At 38.7% G+C, this 25,999-nt stretch overlaps 1 protein-coding gene across 1 annotated transcript in view; it reads left to right on the forward strand.

Annotated features, from left to right (window-relative positions):
• FAM117B (family with sequence similarity 117 member B) overlaps positions 1–25,352 on the forward strand; it is a gene marked incomplete at its 5' end in the record, with an annotated part of 33,546 nt that extends 8,194 nt beyond the window's left edge. Inside the window, 7 exon segments of the mRNA XM_083372038.1 lie at positions 8,708–8,856; positions 11,905–11,997; positions 12,537–12,650; positions 15,795–15,938; positions 16,685–16,910; positions 17,874–17,994; positions 19,530–25,352. Of these exon segments, the coding sequence (XP_083228164.1) occupies positions 8,708–8,856; positions 11,905–11,997; positions 12,537–12,650; positions 15,795–15,938; positions 16,685–16,910; positions 17,874–17,994; positions 19,530–19,848 (1,166 nt within the window). The 3' untranslated portion in view covers positions 19,849–25,352.
• Positions 25,353–25,999: the final 647 nt, after the last annotated feature.

The following is a 25,999-nucleotide window of genomic DNA, read 5'->3' on the forward strand; positions in this document are numbered from 1 at the left end:
AACCTTGAACAGTCACTAAATGCATAGTTGTAAGTTGAGGACTACCTGTACTAGGAGGAAAGAGAAACAGAACATTTAAGTGCTGAAATATATTTAACATAGTATACTACTGACTACCAGACTCTCTTGATGGCATACAATGGAATTTGTCATCCTTTTTGTCTCCGGAAATCCAAGCTTGCTGTAGGTATGAAGATTTGGTAGATTTTATTAATGACCCTTGTCTACAAATAATAATGATACGGATTTTATCATTTGAAAAAAGGCATGCCACTGTAGAGCCTGGAAAATAAATGGAGAAAGAATAAACCAATAAGCTGAAGTAATTCTCAGAAGCTTTTGTTGAATATGGAATAAGATAATTAGGACTCATTCAGATGTCTAGGTAGCATGTTTAGCATTCATTTTTTTAAAAAGTACAATTTATTTGTTTGTGGGCCTGTGTGCAAAGATTTATATTTTGGTGCCTTTCAAGAAATCGTGTGGTTGATAAAATTGACAGATAAGAATGCATAAGAGTACACAAGAGTACAACAGAATGTAAGACTGGATCTTCAGGGCTTCTACTGTGACATTATGTAAATTGTAGGGCAACTTATTGAACTTTTCCTGATTTGCCAATGCTGTATAAATGCATAAATAGTACTTTTCAGCTAACTTTCTTATCCCTGTTTTACCAATCTTTCAGTCTGAGTTAACTACCCATTCAGTAGGGCTGTGAGAGAAGCAGCAGCTGTTCACATCAATTTTGGCACTAGAGTATATTCAAACCGTTCATTAGCTATTATGCCTACTGTGTGCCAGAACTTATGTGCTGGCATATTATGCAATCCGACATGAGTTTGGCTACTTGCAATTCTCTCTGGATTGTTGCAAACAGTATGGTGACATGATGGAGCACCAGTTTCAGCTAACGGTTAAGGCATTAGGCTAGAAACCAGGAAACAGAGTTCTAGTCTTGCTTGAGAGGTGGCTGAATGACTTTGGGCCAGTCTTTCTCAGGTTCTGGTAAAGAAGTTGGTTGGTTAATTCCTGTTGCAACCAATGGATCAACACACAGCAGATCCTTCCAACTTGTGGGAAAAACATTAGGAAAAATAGAAAATATAATGACATGATGAATGGAGGAAGGGCTAGCATTTTACCTGATTAGATTTACTGGTAGTTAGTTTATTGTGCAGTAATTTTATCCATTAAAAGGCAAAGGAATCCCTGCAGATTTGACTTTGCTAGTCATTGCCAACTATAGAGGGTGGTGCTCGTCTCCGTTTCAAGGCCATTGAGCCAGCGCTGTCTAAAGACATTTCCATGGTCATATGGCCAGCATGATGTCACGGAGCACATTACCTTCCCACTGAAGTGGTGCCTATTTACTCACATTTACATGCTTTTTTGAGCTGCTAGGTTGGCAGAAACTGGGATGAGGATGGGAGCTCATCCCGTTGCGTAGCGCTTGGGTCTGGGACCTGGGCTGCAGGCTTTCTAGCTGTCAAGCCTAATGTTTTAACCACTGCGTCTCTCCAGTTTATCCATTGCCCTGTTATTTTTGAATTGGAAAGCATGTAGTCCTGATGCTCTGCAAAGAAACCCAATTCTGTTTTTGTGATATAAGAGTAGAAGCATTGATGCTACTATGAGGAGAGACATATGCCATTCAGTTCTTGCTTCTGCCCTGAGTTGTTACTTTTCTTGATGTGCTATTTTATAAATTATAGTTAGAACAGAGTAATGTTTTATCTTAATGCTTTTTATAAACATTAATGAAGCAGATGATTAATAAAACATGCCATATATGGACTGTTTTAGAACTATTCTGAAATGGTGTCTGTGCTATAGTTTGATAGCAAAGCCACAGGCGGCTGCATTTATAATAGTGGATTTCTCTACAAGGGCAACCTTGTTATGGAGGTGACCAAGACACTTCTATTTTACCGGCTTTTATTAGCACAAATAAATCAATTATTTCTGGATTGTTATTTTTTAAAAGTGCAAAAATCACGTGCATTTTATTGTAAAAAGTAATCTTTGATAAACTTTTTTATGGATTTCAGAGAAACATTGGACTAGAAGCATAATTATTCCTCTCTGTTCATTTTTTTAAAAAATGCAACTCAGTTTCATTTCCATAACAGGATTTTCAGGATTACCGGTCCTCCCTATTCTAAATACAGTCAATTTTGCAGACCTTTATTTATTTATTCAGATTTATATAGCCACTTGCTCATCTCATCTATATGACTTACAAACAAAACAAATATAAAAACAAAAAGCTTACAAACAAAACAAATATAAAAACAAGGTAAAACAATATAAAATCATACAGAAACATCATAAATGCACAAAACTCGCAGCCAATAATCCATTCATCAAAACAGTCAATGTAGCCATTGTACTGGCCGCATCACATTCACTGTCACTATGCCCATTGGCATTTCTTTAGGTTCTTGTGAAGCCCGGTTGTATGTTATCCAAGTTGTAGTTTTCCCAGGCATGGGAGCAAGGAAATCCAAGAAATAATTAGCTGAGAAATAATTTTATGTATTTTAATGAGCCTGGTTTTATTACATTAGTTAACCAAAATTAAATTATAAAGATGCATTTGTTTTTCCTAAATGAATCAGTATGATTCTACAGGTGAACAGATAAGACATCCACTTTTAATTGATTTCCAATGCATTTTTAATATTTGAGTATAATTGAAAGACTATATTGAGTTGCAATGAAACACACATTAAGCAATCCATTTTATTTGCTGATACTGCTTAATTTTTAGTTCATACAGGAGGTCAATGAATTTTTACCATAGATTTTTTTCTGTAGTGAAGCGAGTCCAATTGAAAAATATTCAGGAATATTGTGTAGGGAGCTAACATAGATTATGATTTTCAATGCCTCTGGGAATGTTTAATTTATCTGTATAGTACACGAATATTGTGTGTTTGTTAAAGAAGATTTTATAATCATATTTTGAGATGAGAACATCAAACGGAGGAAATACTGAATAGTTTTGTAGCAGTTGAGCATAGTGTAATTTGGTCCAATAAAATGAAGGCATTGCTCAAATGCCACTACTGTTCTCATCAGCCCAGCTGTTGTAACTGCTATCTTTAAGCAAGAATATCTCTTGTTATGTAGGTCACATCATGTGAAGCTAGCAGCTGGGCAGTTGTGGGGGAGGGTTTGAATAGCAGAACTAAGGTGAAATGATAATGAAAATACTACATGGGGATAGATTGTATTTTATGAAATATTTTCAGACAACCCAGGAAATTATATGAAAGAAAATGGATTCAGAAAAAAGTTTTAAAATACTTTGTTGGTAGAATTAAGTGTAGGACTACCATATCTAGGTAGCAAAAAAACAAATACCCCCCCCATTAAAAAAGCAAAGAAATTGTTGCCTTCTAAAGCAGAGGTCCCCAACCATTTGGGCACCAGGGACCAGTTCCGTGGGGAGAGGTTTTTCCGGGGACTGGAGGGGGTGTGGTTTTGTGTGCTGCCTGCATCCCGCGGATGGGTCTTTGATTGTGCGGACCGGTTGCTGGCATGCCACGGTCCACTACTGGTCCATGCACCGGGGGTTGGGGACCCCTGTTCTAAAGGCTATTTGGAGTTTTGCCATTCAGATCTGGTAGCCCTAATTAAATAGAGCTTGATATTTGCAGTCTTGAAACTGCTCATATATATTTTGGCATTTGCTTAATTAATACATCTTTGTATCTGGAATTAAGAATCAGTCAAGATGGACAACTACTGGTACAGAAGGGTAAAATATTTCTGGATACTACGTAATAAATTGAGCAAACAAGCAGCAAGGTTATAAAATAATGAAAAATTATCAGTTTAGTTACAGTTGTCTGAAGTATTATGTGACAAGCTGTGTGTCCGTAATATGAAACCACACAATAAATTTCTGCTAGGCTTTTATGTTTCTAAGTTGACCTATATATACCTTCCCTTTAATGGCTTAATGTGGTGGACATTTCATTAAATCTGAACATCTGTTGAATCCAAATGAAATTTTACACTTGTCTGTTTTGTGTATGTGCAAAATAGCAGATGGGATTCAATACATACACAAAAGGATATAACAGTTGGAAGTCTCAAAAACATATGTTTATTAAAGCATATGTAAGGAAAATAGCCTAATTTTAAATACCAGAAAAACCGAAGAGATCATTGTCGATTTCAGAAAAGGGAGGCACGGCCACACTTCTCTGTGCATTAATGATTCACTTGTGGAGATGGTTACCAGCATCAAATTCCTGGGTGTGCAGCTAACGAGTAGGCTGGCTTGGTCACTCAATAGTGAGTGACTGGTGAAGCGGGCACAGCAGCGCCTGCACTTTCTGTGTCGCATGAGAAAAGCACATCTTCCTTCCCCTGTTCTGACCACTTTCTACAGGGGGGACGATTGAGAGCATCCTGTCATACAGCATCACAGTCTGGTTTGGAAGCATCACTGCTTCAGACAGGAAGGCGGTGCAGAGAGTGGTGAGGATGGCCGAAAAGATCATTAGCAGTTCCCTCCTTCCCATCCAGGACACAGCACAGAAGCGTTGCTTGAGCAGGGTCCGTAAGATTATCTGGGACACTACACATCCTGTTCACGACCTGTTTTCCTTGTTACCTTCTGGGAGGAGGCTGTGTGGTATCCAAAGCAGAACATCCAGATTCAGCCATAATTTCATTCCATACAGCATTAACCTTGTGAACTCTCAAGCTTCCTTCTTCCGTTATATATTCAAGATGGACAGTATTTAATATTGATTTGTTATGTAATGTAGAGGTGTGGGTCTATACATGTGTTGTATATAGTATGGTTAGGTGTGGGTCATGTATGTGTTTCACTTGAGAGCGGGCAACTAAATTTCATTTTTGATGTGTGCCGTTGTGCCCACAGCAAAAAAAATGACAATAAACGTCTGTCTGTCTGTCTGTCTGTCTGTCTCTCTCTCTCTCTCTCTCTATCTATCTATCTATCTATCTATGGATTTATTTTACAAACCCAATATGAATTTCAGTTTCAGAAGAAACTGGATGAAATGGGGAGATATTAATTGCCTTGTTGTATATGTCTAAATCAGGTCTCTGTATATCAGTTTTTTTCAGTTTTATGGTGGATTTTTAACGAATATGTTCAGAAACAGTGGCTTTGATTGAATTGCTATATTGCTATAATTAATGCTGGTTCAAAATGAATACTTCTTTTAAAATTGTATGAATAAATTTTTCTATGTATACTGTGTAAGCAGTTGAGTGTTAGCAAATAAAGCTGCAGGACCATGTGCATCATTCAATTGCTCAGCTTAGATATCCGAGTGTGGTACTAGCTGGATTGATTTTTCCACTGATTTAGATCTCTGTTTTAAATTATGGTTCCTGGTAGGTGTATCACTTATGTACTAAGTGTGAAATACCAAAAGTGGTATCTGCCTCATTTGCACCACCTGCCGTACCTTGATGAAGAATCCAAGCCCAAGACATCAGTACATTTGTGCAAACCTAAATACCAGACCCAAATTAAGATCCAAATCTGCATAAATTAGTATTGAAGCACATGATCCGAGGATCCATATTGCAGCAAAAAAACCAGCTTGTTGGGAAAATGGTACATGCAGTAAGAGGTACCCAAATGGACACATCCTTTCATTATTCAAAGATGTCTGGAAAGAGAAAGGATTTTGTTGCAAGTTGATGATCATTTGCAGCAAACCATGGAAAATGCCAAAATAACAAGAATCCCTAGAGCAGTGAGAAATTTGTTTGTTGTCTTGTTAACAAACATTGAAATCAACAATCACATGACAATTGTGGAACTGGTTCTTCAGACTTCTGAAGATTTTCTACAAATCAAGAGAACTATCAGTGATCCTAATATGATCGATGAGAGGCATTGTGAACATGTTCTTCTGTATTTCTAAGACAACCTTGTGAAATTTGGAAAAACTCCTGAAGAATATAATTTGCTAAAACCAACAAATGATACAATTAATCCAGATTTGGTAATCTGGTTTATTGAAGTGAAGTGCAATACAACAGACAGCAGGAATTTGTACTACACAATGAGCCCCTATTGAACATTGAGCAACTGTGCATGTAACTACTTGGAAAGCAATCTTTTTTCAGTAATTTTCATTGATGCACCAGGGGGTAAAGGAAAATACATTTGTCACCAATTTGATCCTTGCTAAAGCTAGGGGAGTTGGAGATGTTGCTTTTGCTGTAGCATCATCTGATATTGCATCAACTTTGATACCTGGTGGTGGGACAGTGTCTTTAAGAATCAACATAACCCTCATAGTGAATAAAAATACTCTTTGTAAATATTGAAGAAAAACCCTTCCAGTACTGCAGATTTGCTTCTTCATGCTTATTTTCTGGGATGAGAACCCAATGATTAGGAGGGAGGGTTTTAAAACTGTACTCTTTAAGTTATATGTGGCAAGAATGAGTCCTTTGGAGGAATTTTAACCATTTGCTGTGGTGATTTCTACAAGCTTCTACTAGTTATGAACAGAGGAAATGATGTTAATGTGAATTATTCATGCATCAAAAAATCATGCTTATGGAGAAGTTTTGTGACGTTTCAGTTGAAAAGCAAAATGTGGTTGGGTGAAAGAGAAGAAAGATATTCTGAATTCTTATTGAATATTACTGAAGAAAAAATTCAGAAAAATGAAGATGAAATAGAAGTGTAAACTAGAATGTGCAAATTTCATCTACCCGACATTCAACAATCCTGCAGAACTGTTCTCAGATATCTTAATTCCCTTAAATGAAATGATGAGAAAAATAAATTTCATGCGTATTAAACACTTTCCTGGAATCATGAAAAATATTGTTCTTTAATGCTGTCAGTGAAAAAACAAACTCCGCTCATTCTCCAGCAAAATTTCCTGATACATTTGAACTCCGGATTGTCACAACGTAAATCGGAATTGAAGATAGAATATCCGATCATTTTAATGAGGAACTTCAATCTTCCAAGGCTTTGTAATGGAATGCGGAAGATCTTGGAAGAACTCCTCAAGAATTTGATTTGATTTGATTTGATTTATTTGATTTATATACCGCCCTTCTCCCGAAGGACTCAGGGCGGTGTACAGGGCAATAAAAATAAGAATACAGGATACAAGATTTAAAGTTAAATGATTGTGCCCAATGTAGTAAGTTAGTTAAAAACAATGTTAAAACCCCAAACCCTTGATCGGGCGTTTCTCAGGGGCTCCGTTCTCACCGGCCACAGAGCCAGCCTCGAGCCGAGCCCCTTTCCTTGAACACGGGGGCTTTTTAGGCCAGAGCTGAGACAATCCGGGCGACCGCTAGGGGGCAGCCGGCCAGAGGCGGAGGGCCACGTGGGGCAGTGTGTTCAAAAATGTCATTATTCCAAGAATTTCGCTCAATTTATCAGGTGAAGATATCACTCTTCAGTGGACCCAGTTCCCAGTATAGTCATGCTTTGCTTTCAGTATACGTATATAAAGCCTAAGGACAATGGAAAATGTGCTGATTTATCTGGAGAAACTGGTATTTCAGCCTGGTCAGCTGTATACTGCTTTAAGCCAAGGAAAAAGAAGTGAGAACATTATAGTATTCTTAAAGAATGGCAGATCAGCCACAAATGTTGTCATCAAAAGCATCCTTTATTAAATGAAAAGCATCTACATTTGCCTTCTATGCATCCTTCTTTAATAAAATGATGTTTTCTTCTTTAACTTTAAAGCCAGAAGAATAGGTGATCATTCTGTTTCTCTTCTTTAGGTATGAAAATGTCTCTGAAAGGATGACCCAATGGGGGTCACACCTTGTCTAGTATAAACTGAAATGCTATTTGACACTAATAATTTTAAATTGCATTGCTGTAAAAGTGTTTCCCCCTCCTGATCGTTGCTGTAGTTATGTTCTCTTAGTTATTATCTCCTTGCAATTTATATACGTGTAAGTTTTGGTAAATGCTTACTAAATGTTGTCTGCATTGTAATATATTATTACTCATTTGGCTTGGTGCTTAAAAATGCATGGAAGTATATTATGTGGGGGGGGGAAAAGTCAACAAGGGACAATTCCAGGTTTGAGTAATTCTTAGGAAAAGTGCCTTTGCAAGCTTGGAAAATGTACCTAATAGACCAGGAATGTCAAACTCGATTTTTTTTCCCCATTGCCGGCAATGGGGTGGGCACGGTTTCGGCCTGACGAATCCAGCCTGCAAGCCAGCAGTTTGACATACCTGTAATAGACTATAGCCATTAGGCAATGAATTAATTTCTCATAATGCCTCTTGGAGACTTATGTTAGGATTAATATAGAAAATTGAAAAGACATCTTTATTTACTTACTATGTTGGGAGCACTGAACTAGGAAAAAATACAGGATTTGTAAGCATTAGGGATGAGCTCTGCTAGGGTGCTGTGGCCTTGGCAGCTGCCCAAGACCACCACGTGCTAGGTTACTGGTACTTCTGGACTCAGATATGTACTCCCTATTGTCCATTGTGCACTTCATGCATTTGTGTATAGTCTACATTTTAGTAATCTATGACTGTTGTTTTAGCATAGGATACCTGAAAAAGTGTAAGGAAAAATATATGCTAATATACTGTAAAGGCTTTTTTTTTACACAAAGTAACAAAAATATAATGAATTTAATGAAATCTGTAATGTGTATTATTTTTGCTGATGGAGTCATATGTGTGTGTCCCATCTAGATAAACCACGGCCACCATCATCAAGCCCTTCTAGTATTTCCCGTCGTACCCCTTCACTAGACATACTTGCTGCTCCGTATCTTGCTGGGCAATGGCCTCGTGATAATCATGGGCAAGTCACACCTTGTATGAGGGATAAAGCCACACAGGTAAGACAGCTTCCATATATTATGCAAAAGAAAGAAAAGTTTTGTTTTTGAAGCTTTATAGATAAGTCTTTATTAAATAAATGCTTCTTTGATTTAATCATGCAGATTATAAGATATACATTCTGTTGTGTTTTTTTAAAAAAGGAATATAGATGAAAAGGAAATGCAGTTACGAATATGCAAAACCTAAATGCCAATATTAAAAGTACATGTTATTTTAAAGATAAAAACTAGAAAACTGTTCTAATTAAAATAGAGTGATAAACAAATTAGGCAATATATGTGTATTAATACAGTAGATGGTTTTCATAACTTTAATAAGTTAGACTGTGTTTATGAAGAGGATCATGAATTTAGTAATGGACAATTGGGTTTTATATATATATTAAAATTATAATCAGCTGCCTGTGGAGCTCCAGATGGCTCCTGACCTTTGCTCTTTTCGCCGTGACCTGAAAACCTGGTTATTCGAGCTTGCCGGCCTGGACTGAGGGATTGGGGTTTTAAATTCATAATTTAATTTATTTTGTTTGGGGCTAAATTTAATTTAATTTATTTTTAACTTTTGTATGTTATATTTTAATTGCCCTGTACACCGCCCTGAGTCCCTCGGGAGAACAGCGGTATATAAATCTAATTAATTTATATATATATATTATTTATTTATTGACTTCATTTACTGTCCCTGGGCAGAAATAACATGCTAAATTGTGGGGAAAAGTTGCTGATTGTCTTTGTATATACTGGAACTTTTGTACATATTTGAGAAATTTTGGAGAATGAAGGGATCTATTGATAATAGCAATACAAAAGAAAACACGGAGAACCCAGAGAACTATACATCAGTCATGACACCAATGCTGGAGAAGATTCTAGAATAGATCATGAAGATCAGTTTGTACATGTCTTGAAAAAAATGCATGATTGTTAGAAGATGCATTTGTCAAGAACAGGTTCTTATTAGATTAAATTTATCTTGTTTATTTTTTTGAAAAAAATTGATTGGTTACTTAGTAAGGATATGGTGAAATATGTCTTCAACAAAACATTTGGCAAAGTACTCCATAATAGTCTGATGATCAAATTAATTAAGTATGGATGATGTGATTATCAGATGAATAGTTATCCTATGAATATGCATATGTACTATAAAATAGATATTTTTTTCAGATTTTTTAAATGCCTTTTTCATTTCTATGTATGCATGCTTTCAAGTCAGCATTGACTCCTGGGGATTGCATGGCTAGTCCCTGCAGTTTGCTTGGCAAATTTTTGAAAGTGGCTTGCCTTTGCCTTCTTCCCAAGTTTGAAAGTGAGTGACCGTTCCAAGATCACTTAGCTGGATTTATGCCTGAGACAGGACTAGAACTCCCAGTCTCCCATTTTTTAACCTGATGCTGTAACCCAGACATGTCAAACACAAGGCCCATGCGGCCCACGATTGGTCAATATTTGGCCCGCGCGGATGCCCCAGAAATAGCGAGGGACTGGACCCCACTGCCGTGGACCCAGCCCTGCCCCATTTGGTGGCCCCCAAGGTGCATGCACAGGAGACGGTGAGTGCGCAGGGGCTGACGGTGTCTGGCAGCAGGGACAACGTAGCCTGCTGTGAATACTGGGCCGGGCCTCCAGCGGCAGCACTACAGTGGTACTGGCAACACACGGAATCGGGGAATGTGATGCACACTGCCGGAAACGCCTACTCCGTCCCATCTCTTTTTGGTTGGAGAGCAAGTCACCACTGGTCATCTCGGCCCCTCATGGGTGTTGCCCTTGGCCTGCAATTGGAGTGCATTCCACCTGCCACAGCCGTGGCTGCTAGCTGCTCGTGCAGATCAATTAGGCCGCTGCCTAGAGCTGCAAACCTGCCCAGCATGAAGGTAGGTGAAATGGTCAGCTAGGAAGCCCCAAGTAGAGGTGGTAGAGAACGCCCAGGGCCAGCAGGCAAAAGGCCATCCCGAGTGTGGAAAGCTGGATCCCCATCAACACTATGGCTGCCCAGGCCCAGCAGAGATAGTGGGGAGGGACGCAATCCTGGCTGGGACTGGACGGCCATGGTGCCAATGAGGATCTGTTTTTCCCCACTCGGGGTGACCTTTTGGTTGCTGGGCATGGCAGTCCTCTACCACGTCTACTTGAGCTTCCTAGCTGGCCGCTTTGCTTCCTTTGTGCTGGGTGGGCCTTCTGCTCTGTGTGGCAGCAGTAGCTTAATGGAACTGCATGAGCTGCTGGCGGGAGCAGCCCAAGGTGGGGGCAAGGTGCATTGGGTATGCAAAGGGAACAGGTTCCACATGTGGGCCAAGGTCAAGATCTGCAAGATGGCTGAGATGACCAGCAGCCACCTGCTCTCCAACCGCAAGCAAAAACAGATGGGACATAGTAGGTGCATCCGGCGATCTGTATCATGTGCCTCTCCCCTACTCTTTCCTACTCTGCCTGCTGCTGGAGGGCTGGCCCAGTATTCGCAGAAGGCTGTGGAGCTCTAGAGAGCACCGGTCGTGGGGTCAGCAGGCTGTGGTTGCTGACGGACCCTATCGGCTCCCATGTGCTCATTGGCCTCTGTGTGCAGGGGCTGATAGTGTCAAGCAGCAGCGGCCCCAACCCCTGCCTCGCCTTGCCCCAGGGCAGTGGCACCCCCACCCTGCCCCCGCCTCACGTCGCCTCACCCCGCAGGACGAGCCTCCTGCCCACCACCCCACCTGCCAGAGACCCCCTGGATCTCCCCCAACCCTGCCCAGCCCCCACAGGCGTCCCTCTCCTCGAGCAACGTCAAGATGGCCACGCTCACCCAGTCAGCCATGACCACCACAGCCAGCCGTGACCACCACAGCCACGCCTACCCAGTAGGTCATGCCCACCCTCTGAGGGCACCGCAATGCTGATGCAGCCCTCAGTGGAATCAAGTTTGACACCCCTGCTGTAACCATTACTACAAACTGGCTTTCTGTGAATACTGAGGGACATTACTGAATAAAACCTAATAACTTTTTAGAAAATTGATTTTAATATCGTAAGCCTAAATCTATTGCCTTTGTCTTTTTTCTTAAGACTGAGAGTGCTTGGGCTGAAGAATACTTGGAAAAGAAAAAGGGATCTCATAAGCGCTCGGCGTCTTGGGGCAGTACAGACCAACTCAAAGAGGTGAAAAAACATGCTGTTTTTCTACCATCTTGATAATAGTTTAGTATAATAATTATACATGCCAGCCACTTCACAATTTAGAACAATGAGAAATATTCTCTTTCTGCATTATAAGGAATTGCTTCAGTAGGGTGAATCCTATTCATAAAACTGAAGCCAGTGATTACTTTTCCCTGCAGCCTTCCAGCTCAAAATAAATGATGAACAAAGGGGTAATTAGGAAAAACCATCCCTCTTTGGGTCATTGTCTGATTCAGAAATGCTAGAGGCACAGTGGCTGCTCAGCACTTGAGCAATTGCTTTCTTTGTTGGTTTTTTAAAATACTTTTTTTTAAAAAACAAAATTAAAAACTGTGTTTATTATTTTCATTTTTTAAAAATTCTCTTTTCTGCTTTGTTGGTAACAAGTGAGAGTGTTACTTGGTCTAAGCATCTGATACAGTAATGTTAGCAGGAGCCCTTATGGTGAGGTTTGATTCAAAAACTCAACATTTCTGTTGTAGATTAAAAAAGAAATGCAAAAACATTTGTCCTTTCAGATTGCGAAGTTACGCCAGCAATTGCAAAGAAGTAAACACAGCAGCAGACACCATCGTGATAAAGAAAGGCAGTCTCCATTCCATGGTAATCATGCAGCTATTAACCAGTGCCAGGTAAGATGAGCTCTAGATGTAAGGTTTGTAAAAGTGGTTGCCAAGGAAGTTGAATATATTTCAGGCGCTGACTTGCCAAAAAGAATGTCTGAAAGCTGCTAGCGCTGCAGGAGGAAGAGACCACTAGTGAATATTGTTTCCACTTCAGTTTATTTGAACAACTTGAAAATAGTTACACAGCCCGTCCAAAATATTTTACTTTAGATACTTGAGAGTGGTTGAAGTCTAAGTTCTGGGTACTCTTAAAGAAAATGGAGTCGTGGTCGGACAAATGAATGATCTTCATTGGTTAGTTGCTCTTGCTGCCATTTAACCAAAATATCTGCTAAATTATACTTTTGTGATTTGGGAATGAAGAGTGCTGTTTTACAGTGGTGCCATTTGTACCTACAAGATGTATCACAGTAACTGGAAGAGCTAAATCTTTGGCAACTGTAAGGTACCATCTTGTCTGTACCGCAAATTAAGTTTAATATCTTTTCTAAACCTTTCAGGATTCTTTACCAAATCCGAGTATATTTTTGGATGGTTTTTCCCCCTTTAACTGTTGATGGTTGATCCTAAAAAGCAAAAGCTGCTTTCCATTTTGATATATATTCATTGTCAGTTCTGTGGCTGTTGTCATTCGTTTGGTTTTCTTTATATTTAGGTCCCATTTTTTTCACTGTTCATTGAGGACTTTTATTATCAGATCTTGCAAATCCTATGCATTTCAGCTATGAGAGTAGTATCATAAGCATAATGCTTATTGATGTTTTCCCCTCCGCTTTTAAATTCATACTCTATCTTTTGATCCAGTTTCCATTAATATGTATCCAGCACATAATTTGAATAAAGAAGAAGATACTGTACAATTTTGACTCCCTCCTTGGCCAACCCAACATGTTTCCCCATGTTCTATCTATGTTATACTGTAGTTTCCTGTTTTGCATACAGGTAGTCTTTAATTTACAATCATAGTTGGGATCAAAACTGTCATTAAGCAATGTCGTTGTTAAGTGAGTCATGTTCAATTTTATGACATTTTTGCCATGGTCATTAAGCAAGTCACCACAATTGTTCACATGGTCATTAAGCAAATCCAGCTTCCCCCATAGACTTTGCTTGTTGTTGGTTCTCTGAATTGATTGCAAATAATCCTTGTGTTACTCCAGGATGCTGCAGCCATTGTTAACTGCATGCCAAGTGCCTCAGTTTTGATGCTGTGATTACCGTTAGTGCAAGGACTGGTTGCAAGTTACTTTTTCAGCATCCTCATATTTTTGAATGCATGTTAAACAAGCACTCATAAGTTGAGGACTTACCTATATAGGTTTTTCACATAAGACAACGTGATGTTCTGGGATACTGATTTTTCTAAGTGCCTTCCATATCTTAACATGATCAACACATTCAAAGTGCTTTCTATAATCAATAAAAACACATAATGACATCTTTTTGTATTCTTGGGCTTCCCACTTATCTAGCACATTTCAGCAATAATCTCTCTTAGTCCTTGGCCTTTTCAAAAGCCTGTTTGAGCAACTGGCATTTCCTTTTCCATGTGAGACTCCAATCTGTGTTGGATGATGATTTTGCTAGTGTCTGAAATTAAGGATATTGTACAATAGTTTACACACTCTGTTAAGTCTTCTTTTTAATACCGAATGTAGATTGATTTCTTCCAGTTTGTTGACCGTCATGTTGTTCTCTGATTTGCTAGAACTTTCAGTGATTCTTCTTCGGTTGCTTGTCATATTTCAGTCAGTATTCCATCAGTTTCTCTAGCCCTCTGACTTGGTAAGGACTGGAGTGCTGATGTAGCTTCCTGTACTAATACTAGACATACTTCTAAGTAGGAAATAGCTTCTAAAGCAGGGGTCTTCAAACTTGGCCCTTTTATGACTTGTGGACTTCAACTCCCAGAATTCCTCAGCCAGGCATGCCTGGCTGAGGAATTCTGGGAGTTGAAGTCCACAAGTCATAAAAGGGCCAAGTTTGAGGACCCCTGTTCTAAAGTATCTGAGATGTTAACATATCTATTGCGCATTATTTCTGTATATTCCCTCCATCTTTAAAAAAAATTCTTTAAATCAGTTACTACTAACTGTCATTGGAACCTCCTGAATTTAGAGATCTTTTGGAAGTTGTTTTTCCAGGTCTATTTCCATCTTCAAAGTCTCTACATTCACAATTGTGATAGTGCTTCTTCCAACCGTTCCCTGAAGCTTTGTTAATTTTTTTTTCTTGAGATTTTTGTCTTGGCTTTGATTTCTCATTGTGACAACCAAGCTCAGAGTGCACCAAGGACCCCACTGTATTTTATAGTTTGGAAAAGAGCTAATAGTTGAATTCTGTCCGGGCTATCATTTCTTGATAGGTGGTGTATTAAGAAAGTAAGTAAAAGAAGTAGAACAATTCTGTTTTAAGTCTTGACAACTGGTTGCTTCACTCGGATCGATGCTTGTTTTGAGCCTCCAGCAGATACTTACACCTCTGACAGAAATATATAAATTTGGGTTGAAATTCCCAAACCCAACTCTGTACTTCAGGCTAAAAATTTCACATTAATTCTTCATAATGCCCATTTTGATATTGTGCATCTTGCATCTCCATAACAAAAAAACTGAAACTGTAGATGCTATGAAAGTGCTGATGGAGAAGCAGAACATTTTCATTGTATTTTCATTTCATGAAATTGAAACTAAATTGAAATTAAACTGAAGTTTCTGAACTAAATTGACTGTTATGTTTGCTAGTTATCTGTTCCAAAACTTTTTGAAGCACTAACCTGAGAGGTATTTTCACTTCCTCTTCATATTTCTAGTTCTGATTCTGAAAACAACTGAGGACCCATTTTAAAAATTAATATTTTCATTGTTGGGTCCTTCCTGCTGGGCATCTGTACCAGAACGGTAGCTTGAATACAGCAGATCAATTGAATGTAGCATGGATATTGTTATGTGTCCACATTTCTATACAGAATTCAAGGAACAAAGATTATAAATACAAAAATGTACACTAATAAAATTAGACATATCTAAAATTCTTCAAATAAACCAGATGCATTTTGTTATTATAATAAAATCTTATAGATAATTTGATTTTCTTTTCTAAATTATATGATATAACCCTGATTTTCTTTTACCTCTGTTGGGTTTTCAGGCTCCAGTCCCAAAGAGCATGCTGGTTCCTGTGATACCAATAGCTAAGTCAAGTGGATCCCGTTTCCGTAATAGCATAGAAGGGTTGAATCAGGAGATTGAAATAATCATAAAAGAGACTGGAGAGAAAGAGGAACAACTTATTGTGAGTATATTTGTACTCAAACAGGCCTTCAGATAAGGAGAGCTGAATCCGTCATGCAGGGGGTTGGACTAGATGACCTCCAAGGTCCCTTGCAACTTTATTATTATTGTTGTTATTATTATAATAATACATAAGCATACCTTGGTATACGTGAGCATATGGAGTATGAAAGAGAAGCTATCATCTTGGAACTGTTACATCAAGACCTGTCTGGGGAAAATATAATATTTAGAATTATAACATTCAGCCTCTATAGACAAACCCAGGAATAAGCATCATGCCTACATACCAGTTTCTTATCACTACCCCTGCTTCATGTTAGCTTTATTCTTTAATCTGGATTTCTCTAAAATCATAGTTCTTGTCTAAACTTGGGAACTGTATTAATGTCAGTAATAGCAGAATCTTAAACCAGAAATAGGCCTTTATTTCTAATTAACACACTTACATTGAGCCTTGTTTTCTTGTGGAACATAAGGAGGAACAGTGGTTATGTATGTGCATGAATTGGAGCTCTAAAGCTCTGAAGGGCTTCTTTATGAGACTCCCAAATCCTTCTTAGGTTTAGTTGGGTTACCTTTTTTGGGGTGGGGGTGGGAAACCTGAAGAATAACTGATTTTCAGTTGAAGAGCTTTTATTGGCAAAGCAATAAAATCATCTTTATTTTTCATTTTATTAAAGTCACCAGACAAGATTAATAGTGTGTGGTGTGTGAGATGTATGTAATATTGTTTTTGTTCGACAGCCACAAGATATTCCAGATGGGCATCGAGCGCCACCTCCTTTAGTGCAGCGTAGCAGCAGTACTCGCAGCATTGATACACAGACTCCAGGTGGAGCAGAGAAAGGCAGTAACAACAGCAGCCGATCTCAGTCTATTTCCCCTAGCTCCTTCCTTGCCATCTCCAATGAGGGCAGTGAGGAGAGCCCTTGCTCTGCAGATGATCTGCTTATGGACCCCAGAGATAAAGGTATTTCCTGAAAAGTGCTCCAATGCTTTCCTTAGGAAATTAGGAAACCTTGTTTGTTTCCCAGGTATTTTGAGTTACAGGCCAAAATTCACAGATTCTTTTGTCAGTGCAGGCAAGGTATTTATCACCTGGCAAAGGGAAGCTCAACTTTGAGTCATATCGTAAACCACTTTTTAAAATGGTTTCCAGTTTCCTGTGCTGTATGAAAGTTTTAAGCACAGGATCTTTTGGGCTAATAGAAGTACTTTTTTCATTTGGGGGGATGGGAGAGAGAAATGGGGGAATAGTTTCTTCTTCATTATTACAAGTGGGAGAAGTTGTATTATTTTAGTTGGGGGGCTGTAGGTAATCGTTCTTCTGTTGCCTACCAGTTTAATTTTATATTTTCTTTGTTCTTAATGGAGGTATATAAATGTTTTAAAATAATTCACATAGGGAGTTGATTGTTTTGATTTGTTTTTAATTAACATGCATGTACATATCTAAGTAGACTCAAGGAGGTGAAGAAGGGAGATGGAGGGGGTCATAGAAAATTGTAAATTAAATCACATTTTTTTAAAGCAAATAAATCAATGTCTACCACCTGGATAGGTATGCCTTTGTTTAGCTGTAGGGCTAAATGCTGCCAGAGGTAATAATAGTTCAGCTGTTACAAGTTGATGAGCAAAATGCCTACATAGGTCAGCCGGTAGGTCTGTGCTTTTCAGCAGTCCAAACTTGACTAATGATCAAGAATTATGTAAGTGATCATCCAAAACATCTGGAGAGTACCAGATTGCTTATCTTTGTATAGCAAAAGGAATGCAGACAGTAAGAAACTGTTTTATGCCAGGTGATCAGGCTTTTGTTTGCCTTTTAACATTGTTAATCAAGGAGCGTGAGAAATGCAAAAACAATCTCATGCTTGTTGCAATATATATATATATCTGTATGTGTGAATAACTGGCACTTTGCTCACTACAGAGAATGGAAACAATTCTCCTCTGCCCAAGTATGCTACATCACCAAAGCCCAACAACAGCTATATGTTCAAACGTGAACCTCCTGAAGGCTGTGAGAAAGTCAAGGTTTTTGAGGAAAGCTTGTAAGTTGCTATGATCTTCATAATTTTTTGAATCATAATATTTCACCAGGCGCCTGGTTTCTAAATTTTGATGGTATAGCTTTATGTTTAATGTTTCTTACTTTTTGGAGTAAAGGAGGACATATCTTTACATGTAGCTTTGTGTTTGTTTTGGGGGAGGGTTATAATTATTTAAAGCAGTTCCTAGACCACTTTTGAGAAAACAGGGATCATTTCCCCTTCCTAGTCATATGCGTTTTGCAGAAATGTATTAACAAAATGTCTTTTGAATGTTTTCCCTTTTTTGAGATCTGAAAAACTCTAAAGCAATGTTTCCCATTTTGGCAACTTCCAAATATGTGTACATCAGCCCCACAATTCTCATCAATGGCCCATTGATTTCTGGGATTTTTAAATCCACACACCTGAAAGTTGTCAAGGAACCACACCCCGTTGGATTTAAAGTGTCAGTGCAGAGCTTTCTGTCTGCACTTTCTTTGGGAGGCTGTGGCCCAATAAAAAGATGACAACTAAGAATAAGACATCTGATACTTCCAGATATGATAGAATCGAGGGTAGCCAACTTTGGCTTCTTCAGGGTTACAGAGGAAAAAAAGAGACTGGTCCTTAGATAAAAGTAGTCCTCAACTTAATGACAATTCACTCAGCAACCATTACAACTGGTCCTTGAAGTAGAACCATTGCAGCATTCCCATGGTTGTGTGATCAAAATTTGATCAGCCTTCCCACGTTTATGACTGCAGTGGTGCTTCAGCTCACTCCTCACCTATCTCCCTCACATCTATGCCTTTTTTGGCTCCTACGTTCTTCAGCCCCTGTCGGCCTAACTGATCTTTGCCATCTTGCTCCTGCTACTGACCAACCATACTTGGCCTGGCCCCTCACAAGGCAGTTGCTGGGCTGCACGAGGCTTTCTTCCCAAGGTCATGCACAGCAGTTTCCTCATGAGACCTGGGGAAGATGCCTGACGTAGCCAGTAGCTGCCTTCTAAAAAGCCGGGGCAGGCATGCGTTTCAGCAACAGAAGCAAGAAGATAGCAAAGGTTAGCTGGGAGGGTGACGGACAGGGCGTCAGGGGCTTTGAAAGGCAGGGTGGCAAGGGTAATTGGGCTTGGGCAGCGGTGCTGTTGGGGCTTCCCAGAATGCTGAGGCTTTGCGTCACGCTATTGGGGGTTTCCTGAGATGCTGTGACTTTGCACTGCACAATTGCATCACTCTAGCAGCAAAAGTTCTGGTCCCAATTGTGGTAGTAAATGGAGGACTACCTATTGTATAACAGGTGTGCCAACAAGTTTTGACTGCTTTATAAATAATCAGACTGGAAGATAAAATTGCTACTGTATGTGGCAGTATTTCCCTCCCCGTCCCCCCCCAGATTTGTGGACAACTCTCATTTAGTTGGGACAAAAAAGAGAAAAGTATTTCATGCTATGTTATACAACATAACATAAACTTTAGGTAATTCCTTGCAGCCTTTAACTTCGTTAATTTTTAACTTCCAAATGTTAACACCCTGTGGTGTTTTTCTGTTTGTAGGCCAAAACCTTTGCATGAGATTCCAGCCTTTTATTGTCCTGACAAGAATAAAGTTAACTTTATTCCTAAAAGTGGCTCTGCCTTCTGCCTTGTCAGCATCCTCAAGCCCCTTCTTCCCACACAAGATCTTACACTCAAAGGTGCTACTCATAATCTGACCGTCACGACTGGTATGACCCCCACGCTGCTGCAACCTCTTTCCATGGCCTCCCTTTCAGCAAACACAGACCAGGAGCGGCTCTCTCGCGGAACGAGCAAAGTAATATCACAGATGTCTGTGCTCCAGCAGTCAGGACATAGCGAAGAAACTGAAGGATAAGCTCCGTGTGGCTATTCGGGGGGCGGGAGGGGGGGCGGTTATGGAAACAACTGTGATTAAACTTTCCAGATGACATCTGTCTGTATCACAACAGATGACCGTTCCATAAACAGGTCATAGGTAGTATCGTATACACCATGCCATGAATGCCAGCCTCCTGTGAGATCTAGGAATAAAGGAGCAGCCAAGAGCCAACTGCATTTTGTCTTGGGATGGTTCGGGTGCAGACTCCAAGCTCCAAGCGTGCTGCTTTGGTACCATAAAGAAGGGAGATCTTCACAACTGGAGGGACCCCACTTTTTTTTTTCTTGATACTTTACGTTTCAGTGAAACTTTTGAGTTTTTGAACAATGAAAAAGACATCCCAACTTTTCTTAGCAGAATATCTGTTTTCAGGAGAAAAAAAAGGAAATCATTAATTCATATGAAGATAGTATTTACAGATGTGCATTTTTAAAAATTTCATCAGGATGATTGCACTTTTCTTGCTACATCTTTTTCACTGGGACCAATGGATTGAAACTTTTTCAGTATTCTGTCATAAGACCAGCTGATTTTGCTCCTTTTCCCAGATTAGTGTAACATCATTCAGACAAAGAAGAAAAGCAATATTGTCACATGCTGAAGGGCGCAGGGGAAGGGGGGAAAAGCACATGTGTGGAATTTCTTGTCTGAAAATAGCATTTTAGTGCACTTCAGCTAATCATGTCATGATTTATTTCTAATATTGTATTTCAGGACATGTTTCCATCCTTTTTTCCCCAGAACGCCAACTAACTGTCACAACGGTGCCTCTTGGGACAACTTAGTTTTTTATGTTACTGTCAAAATCTTGAATTGCCTTTGGCATATATACCTGATTCTATCATGTCTTGCCACTATACTATATAAACCCTGTAGTCATATGATCTTAAAAGGGCCATGCATGCATGGTGGTTTTTGCTTGTCAAAGTACTGTTTTGTGGGTCTGTGGAGGGTAATAGTTTGTCGGGCATGATATTGTTGAAGCAATTTATTTCAATGGACATGTCTCCTTTTGGAGTAGCAATATTGTTAGGGTGTTAAGCTAAGAATCTTTTTATGCTTTCATTGATGTGGCCCATTTCATTTTTAGTGCTTTTTTTTAAAAAAAATGAACTATACTTATGGAAGAATTGAAGATAAGGAATTTCTGTTGTTACGTTTGCTTGTGAAAGGGTCTGAGCTAATATGGATAGAAAAATGTATTTACCAAGCTGATTAAATGGCACAAGATAGAGCAGTTGGGGGAAATAGTTAGAAGTTACATTTAGAAAGCAATATATTCCGGTACCTTTAAGTAAACAAAAATATCCTAGCAGTGTGACCTATTCCAGACTGGCAGATAAACAGACATAGCAGCATCAGCATGTTTTTGATGCAATGTTAGTTGGAAATGGACCACGTCCACCTCAAGTGGATCCTCCATTTGTTTTGCTACATTAGTAATACAATATTTTAAATAATTAACTCCTACATTGTTTGGCCTCTTGGTTCTTGATAAAAAATAATCAACTGAGTAAAAACTTGCGTTTTGACTTACCCAGGTAGATGGTTGCTTTGTCCACTTAACAACATAGGTTCTGATGCAGAAACGCTAATGCTATAATAAGAGCTGTTCGTTTTTAAGGTACCAAAAGACTTTTTTGCATCTGCTGCCAGAGAAGCCCTGTTCTGGTATTTCCTGAATGGATGGAGGGGAGAGAGGAGACTGCACTTTCTCCAGCCTGACATACCAGTAAAGGCTCTGAAAGATAGCTGGACTTGCATGCAAGATCACTATGTTGTTAATGTGATTCTGCATTCTCCTGTAGTCCATTCCTAAAGCAAGTGAGGAGCAGTATTTGCTTTTGTGGTACATGAATGTACCAGATTAGAGCTCTTCAACTTTTTTTCTGAACATATGGAGGTTTGTGAGAGTAGAGATGACGTTATATGCCCAGGTCTGTTTTCTCTCCACCGGTCCAAGCAAATGCATGAAGGGGCTGGACAGACAACGCTATCATTGTGGAAGTCTTTTTAAAGTATTATTTGATTGCTGTTGTATTTCGATCCTATATTGTATTGCTTTATTTTTATTTCTGTTTTATTCTGTATTCAGATATTTTAGCAGAGCAAAATAGTCTTACACTCGTTCCACAGTCTTAAATTTGTGGGTCATCTAGATTTATTGTATGAAACATTTATAATGAGAGAGCTAAGTATTTCTTATTTGACTTAAAGGTATTTTAATTTTAGTTTAAAGCAGATGTAGGTTGTGTGAGAGAACAGTATCTTGCAAAAAAGCATTGCTCAAACAATGTGAAGCCTCTTACTGCTAGACACATATGTGCATTCTCAAAATGTTTAATGCTCCAGCTTTATGAAACGAGAGTTGGATATATTTGTGCAAAAGGATATCTGCACTTTATCTATATCAACTCCTGTTGTTTCATGTTAAGGAAGCAGTTTAGATTTGACAGATTATGTCAAATCCTTCAGGGGATTTGTGGAAATATTAAAGGGCCAAATTGTAATTAGGAATAATGAAAAATAGTGGGTCTTTGACCCAAAACACTTTGTTTTCATGGATCTGTGTAAGGTGTGTTCAAGTTGAATATATTGAAATCTTTTAGATATGATTTTTACTGTCCTCATTGATACCAGAACAAGTGTTAGTAGTAAATGACTCTCAAGACATTTGAGGCTGGCCTTCAAATGCACATTTAAAAACCTGACATTTCAACTTTTATTAAGAGAACAGAATTTATTTATCCCCTCTGATTGTAATAAATTGAGGAGTTGTATATCAGCAAGGGCTTGATTAAAATATTTCCATTTTTATGCAGTGAGAGGACTCAGTTGATTTGCAGCCACGAGATGTTAGCTCATAGCAACCATAGTTTTTGTTTAGAATGGCCATTTTTATGTTTCTTCAAACCTCATATTAGCTGTCTGTGTGGTAAGTTACCCCTCTTTGGTATGCAAGCATTTAAGCTAATGATTTCAAGAGAGGTAGGAATGATAAAGTTCAAGGAAATTTGTAAAAAACAAGGCAGAGAAGTCGGACTCTTTTTCCACAGTCAGAGCCATTGTACTTCCAAGTCACCTGGAGAGCTTGAAGTATTCTCTCTTCCAAATGCAGCTAAAGAACTTGGGAGATTGTTGAGAAGCATTTTCCAGGAGTTGGTTTGAGAAAGAAGATGATTTATTTGCCTTTTATGATTCACGGTTAATAGTTCATGAGTCCTACTATCTATTTGAAAAAAATGAGAAAGGATAATTCCTCTTATTCCTAAAGGCAGTCACCAAAGTGGAACGGGGTGTTCTTCATGTACCGTTGCCCCTTGATCTCTTTTGTCCGAGAGCTGCCAATATTTCCTACTTCCCAATCATAGGGGAGTACATCTTGTTTTCACCCAATGTGTAGATAAGCAGCAACATTGAGAGAAGGGGAGAAGAAAAATTGGGAAAATGAAAGAAAGCAAAACAGATTACCCAAAGTTGAGGACAGGTTTCAGATGGCAAAATGAGATTCAATGAACAACACATAAAGACATCCTTCTTTCTTATCACTGTGCCTCTTTGCAAGTTAGTTAAAAATGTATTCTACATGAGTTAGAAGTTTTTGGAGTTGAAAATCAAGAAAAAAAAACAGAAAAATAATGGCCTGTTTAATATAGAAGTTGTTTGCTGACATGCAAATTGAACAGAAGTGGTCATGTGGCAAACATTCCTGAAATATCTCAAAAAAAAAGAATCAAATTATTGTATCCTGTTTTTGGAAATAGAAATTACAACATAGTAATGTAACTTACGTGAAGACATTAAAAATCCAATGTCTTCAACTTTGTAATCATGTCCAGTGTCAAGAAATGTAACAAGAAATGCATTATTAAGAACTGAGTAAACAATACATATTTGCTGACTATTTTCTACACATAGGTTATAAAAGATAAGAGAAAAAGGAGATTCTTGCCAGATCAAAATTCATCAATAGGCCTGCTCTGGAGTGTAGTATATAGTTGTATTTCCATCACCAAAGGAATAAACAATTATATTGAGAACAAAAATCCTTTGATATTGCTTTGTACACCCTGATAACATTCTGCTCGTGTTTTTGGAGTGCATTTAGGGAAAAGAGGAAACCTTAATAATCAGAAGTCTAGGGATAGCACTGAATTTTGCCTTGATGGCTTGTTTGTTAGTCTAAGGCAGGGGAGTACTTTAAATGATACAGATAGCAAAGTTCTGCCCTGCAAAGGCCTTGGAGAACAATGCAGGTATTCCTCAACGTACGACCACAATGGACTCCAAAATTTCCATTGTTAAGCAAGACTTAAGGTAGGTTTTGCCCCATTTTACGAGCTTTCTTGCCACAGTTGTTAAGTGAATTGTTTCCAGTTGTTAAGTTAGTAACACAGTTGTTAAGTGAATCTGGGCCCCCCCACTGACTTTGCTTGTCAGAGGGTCACAAAAATTCTCACGTGACCCAGGACACTGCAGCGGTCATAAATCTATGCCAGTCACATGACCATTGAGACGCTACAATAGTCATAAGTGTGAAAAACAGTCATAAGTCACTTTTCTCAGTGCTGTTGTAACCAAGTGGTCATTGAATGGTTGTAAGTCAAGGACTACCTGTAACAAATTGCATATATATGCTTAATGCTTACAACATGAGATGCTGCTTTTTTTTACTTCGGTTTGAACCAATGCTAGTCATCGTAATTCTTGGTTAGAAAAAAAGCATTTCTGATGAAATGGTTGTCTGCTTATGTAAGCTATTGGTGACCTGAAACTGGATCCTATGGAGAAGTTTTGTGATTGGTTTTCCCATGAAGGTAGCTGCACCACTTGACTAGACAGCAAGTTTGAAGATTTTTATGTTTTATAGTACGTGCTTCAGCCTAAAACTCTGTTCAACTACAGTTGTGGCTAATTGAGGTCGTCCGTAGAATATCAAAAAACATCAAAAAGATCAAATTATTCTCTGTGACTTCCTGTCTCTGTCTCTCTCACACACATGAATAGCTAATTTTCAAACATGAGTTAGTGAGCAGGAATGTTTTTATGAGTTCTGGTTTCCACATTTTGTTTAGCTATAGATACGACCAAATGCCAATAAGACGTTTATGAAAGTTGTATCTTTCCTCCCACCCTAGTTCTACCTAAATATTGTATAAGTAGCCTCTTTACAGCAGTTCACTGCCAGTAGTACGGGGTGTATTTTCCTTCCAGGTTCATCTTGCTAGAGCCAGTACTAAGGATAAAGGTGTTACAGCTATGTGCTATAATTGCAAAGGCCAATTACGTTTGAATATGTAAGATTTTAAAAAAAATTTCTTCTCAGTGCACACTGGTGTGTTTGGGCATTTGTTTTTCTATTGTTTTTATTTTAATGATTAATGTACAATATGTCAACAAGAAATTTTATTGAATTTTTTTACAAAAAATGTTTTCCTCACCTTTATGGAACTTGTACACTTTCAATAAATACTTCAACAAAATCATGTATGGCGTCTGTTTTTCCCCCGTTTGGTTATAATGTAACACAGAAATCTCAATTTTGCTTCCTAGAAGGTTTAAAATGACTGAAAAACTGAGGGGTGTGTGTCAGATTGCTTTATCCCCACAGAATCACTGGTGTAAAATTGTTTATTTTGAAACCAATTAATTAAGGTAATATTGAAAGATTTTCAAAAGTTACTTGTAGAATTTTAATCAATTGTTTGACATGGATATTCTTCTTAAGTGAGCTGAATTCATGCTCTTTCTCTCTCTGATGAAAACCCTGAACAGCCTTCTCTGAAATGAGTTCAGACTTGGTTGCTTTAAAGATGAAATATGAAGAATGCACAGTGTGTGTGTATGCTAGCTACATACGGTATTATGAAAACATTCCAGTCTGTCTATAACCTTCAGTTGGGCAAAACAGTGCATCACGTGGCAACAGCTTTTGAATCAACATACCTCTAATGGAGTATGTTATGAGTCCAAAATCCAGGACTCATTAACTCCATGGGAATGAAATTTGGTATAATAGTGGCCACCTCAGCACTGCCATGCTGCCGCAGTCAACCATAGTCAAGTGATCATTATTCCCAATGCTCCTTGCTGGCTTCCCATGAGGAAAGTCAAAGGGGAAGCCAGC

This window comes from Vipera ursinii, assembly GCF_947247035.1.
Source record: "Vipera ursinii genome assembly, chromosome: 1".
Taxonomy (NCBI): domain Eukaryota; kingdom Metazoa; phylum Chordata; class Lepidosauria; order Squamata; family Viperidae; genus Vipera; species Vipera ursinii.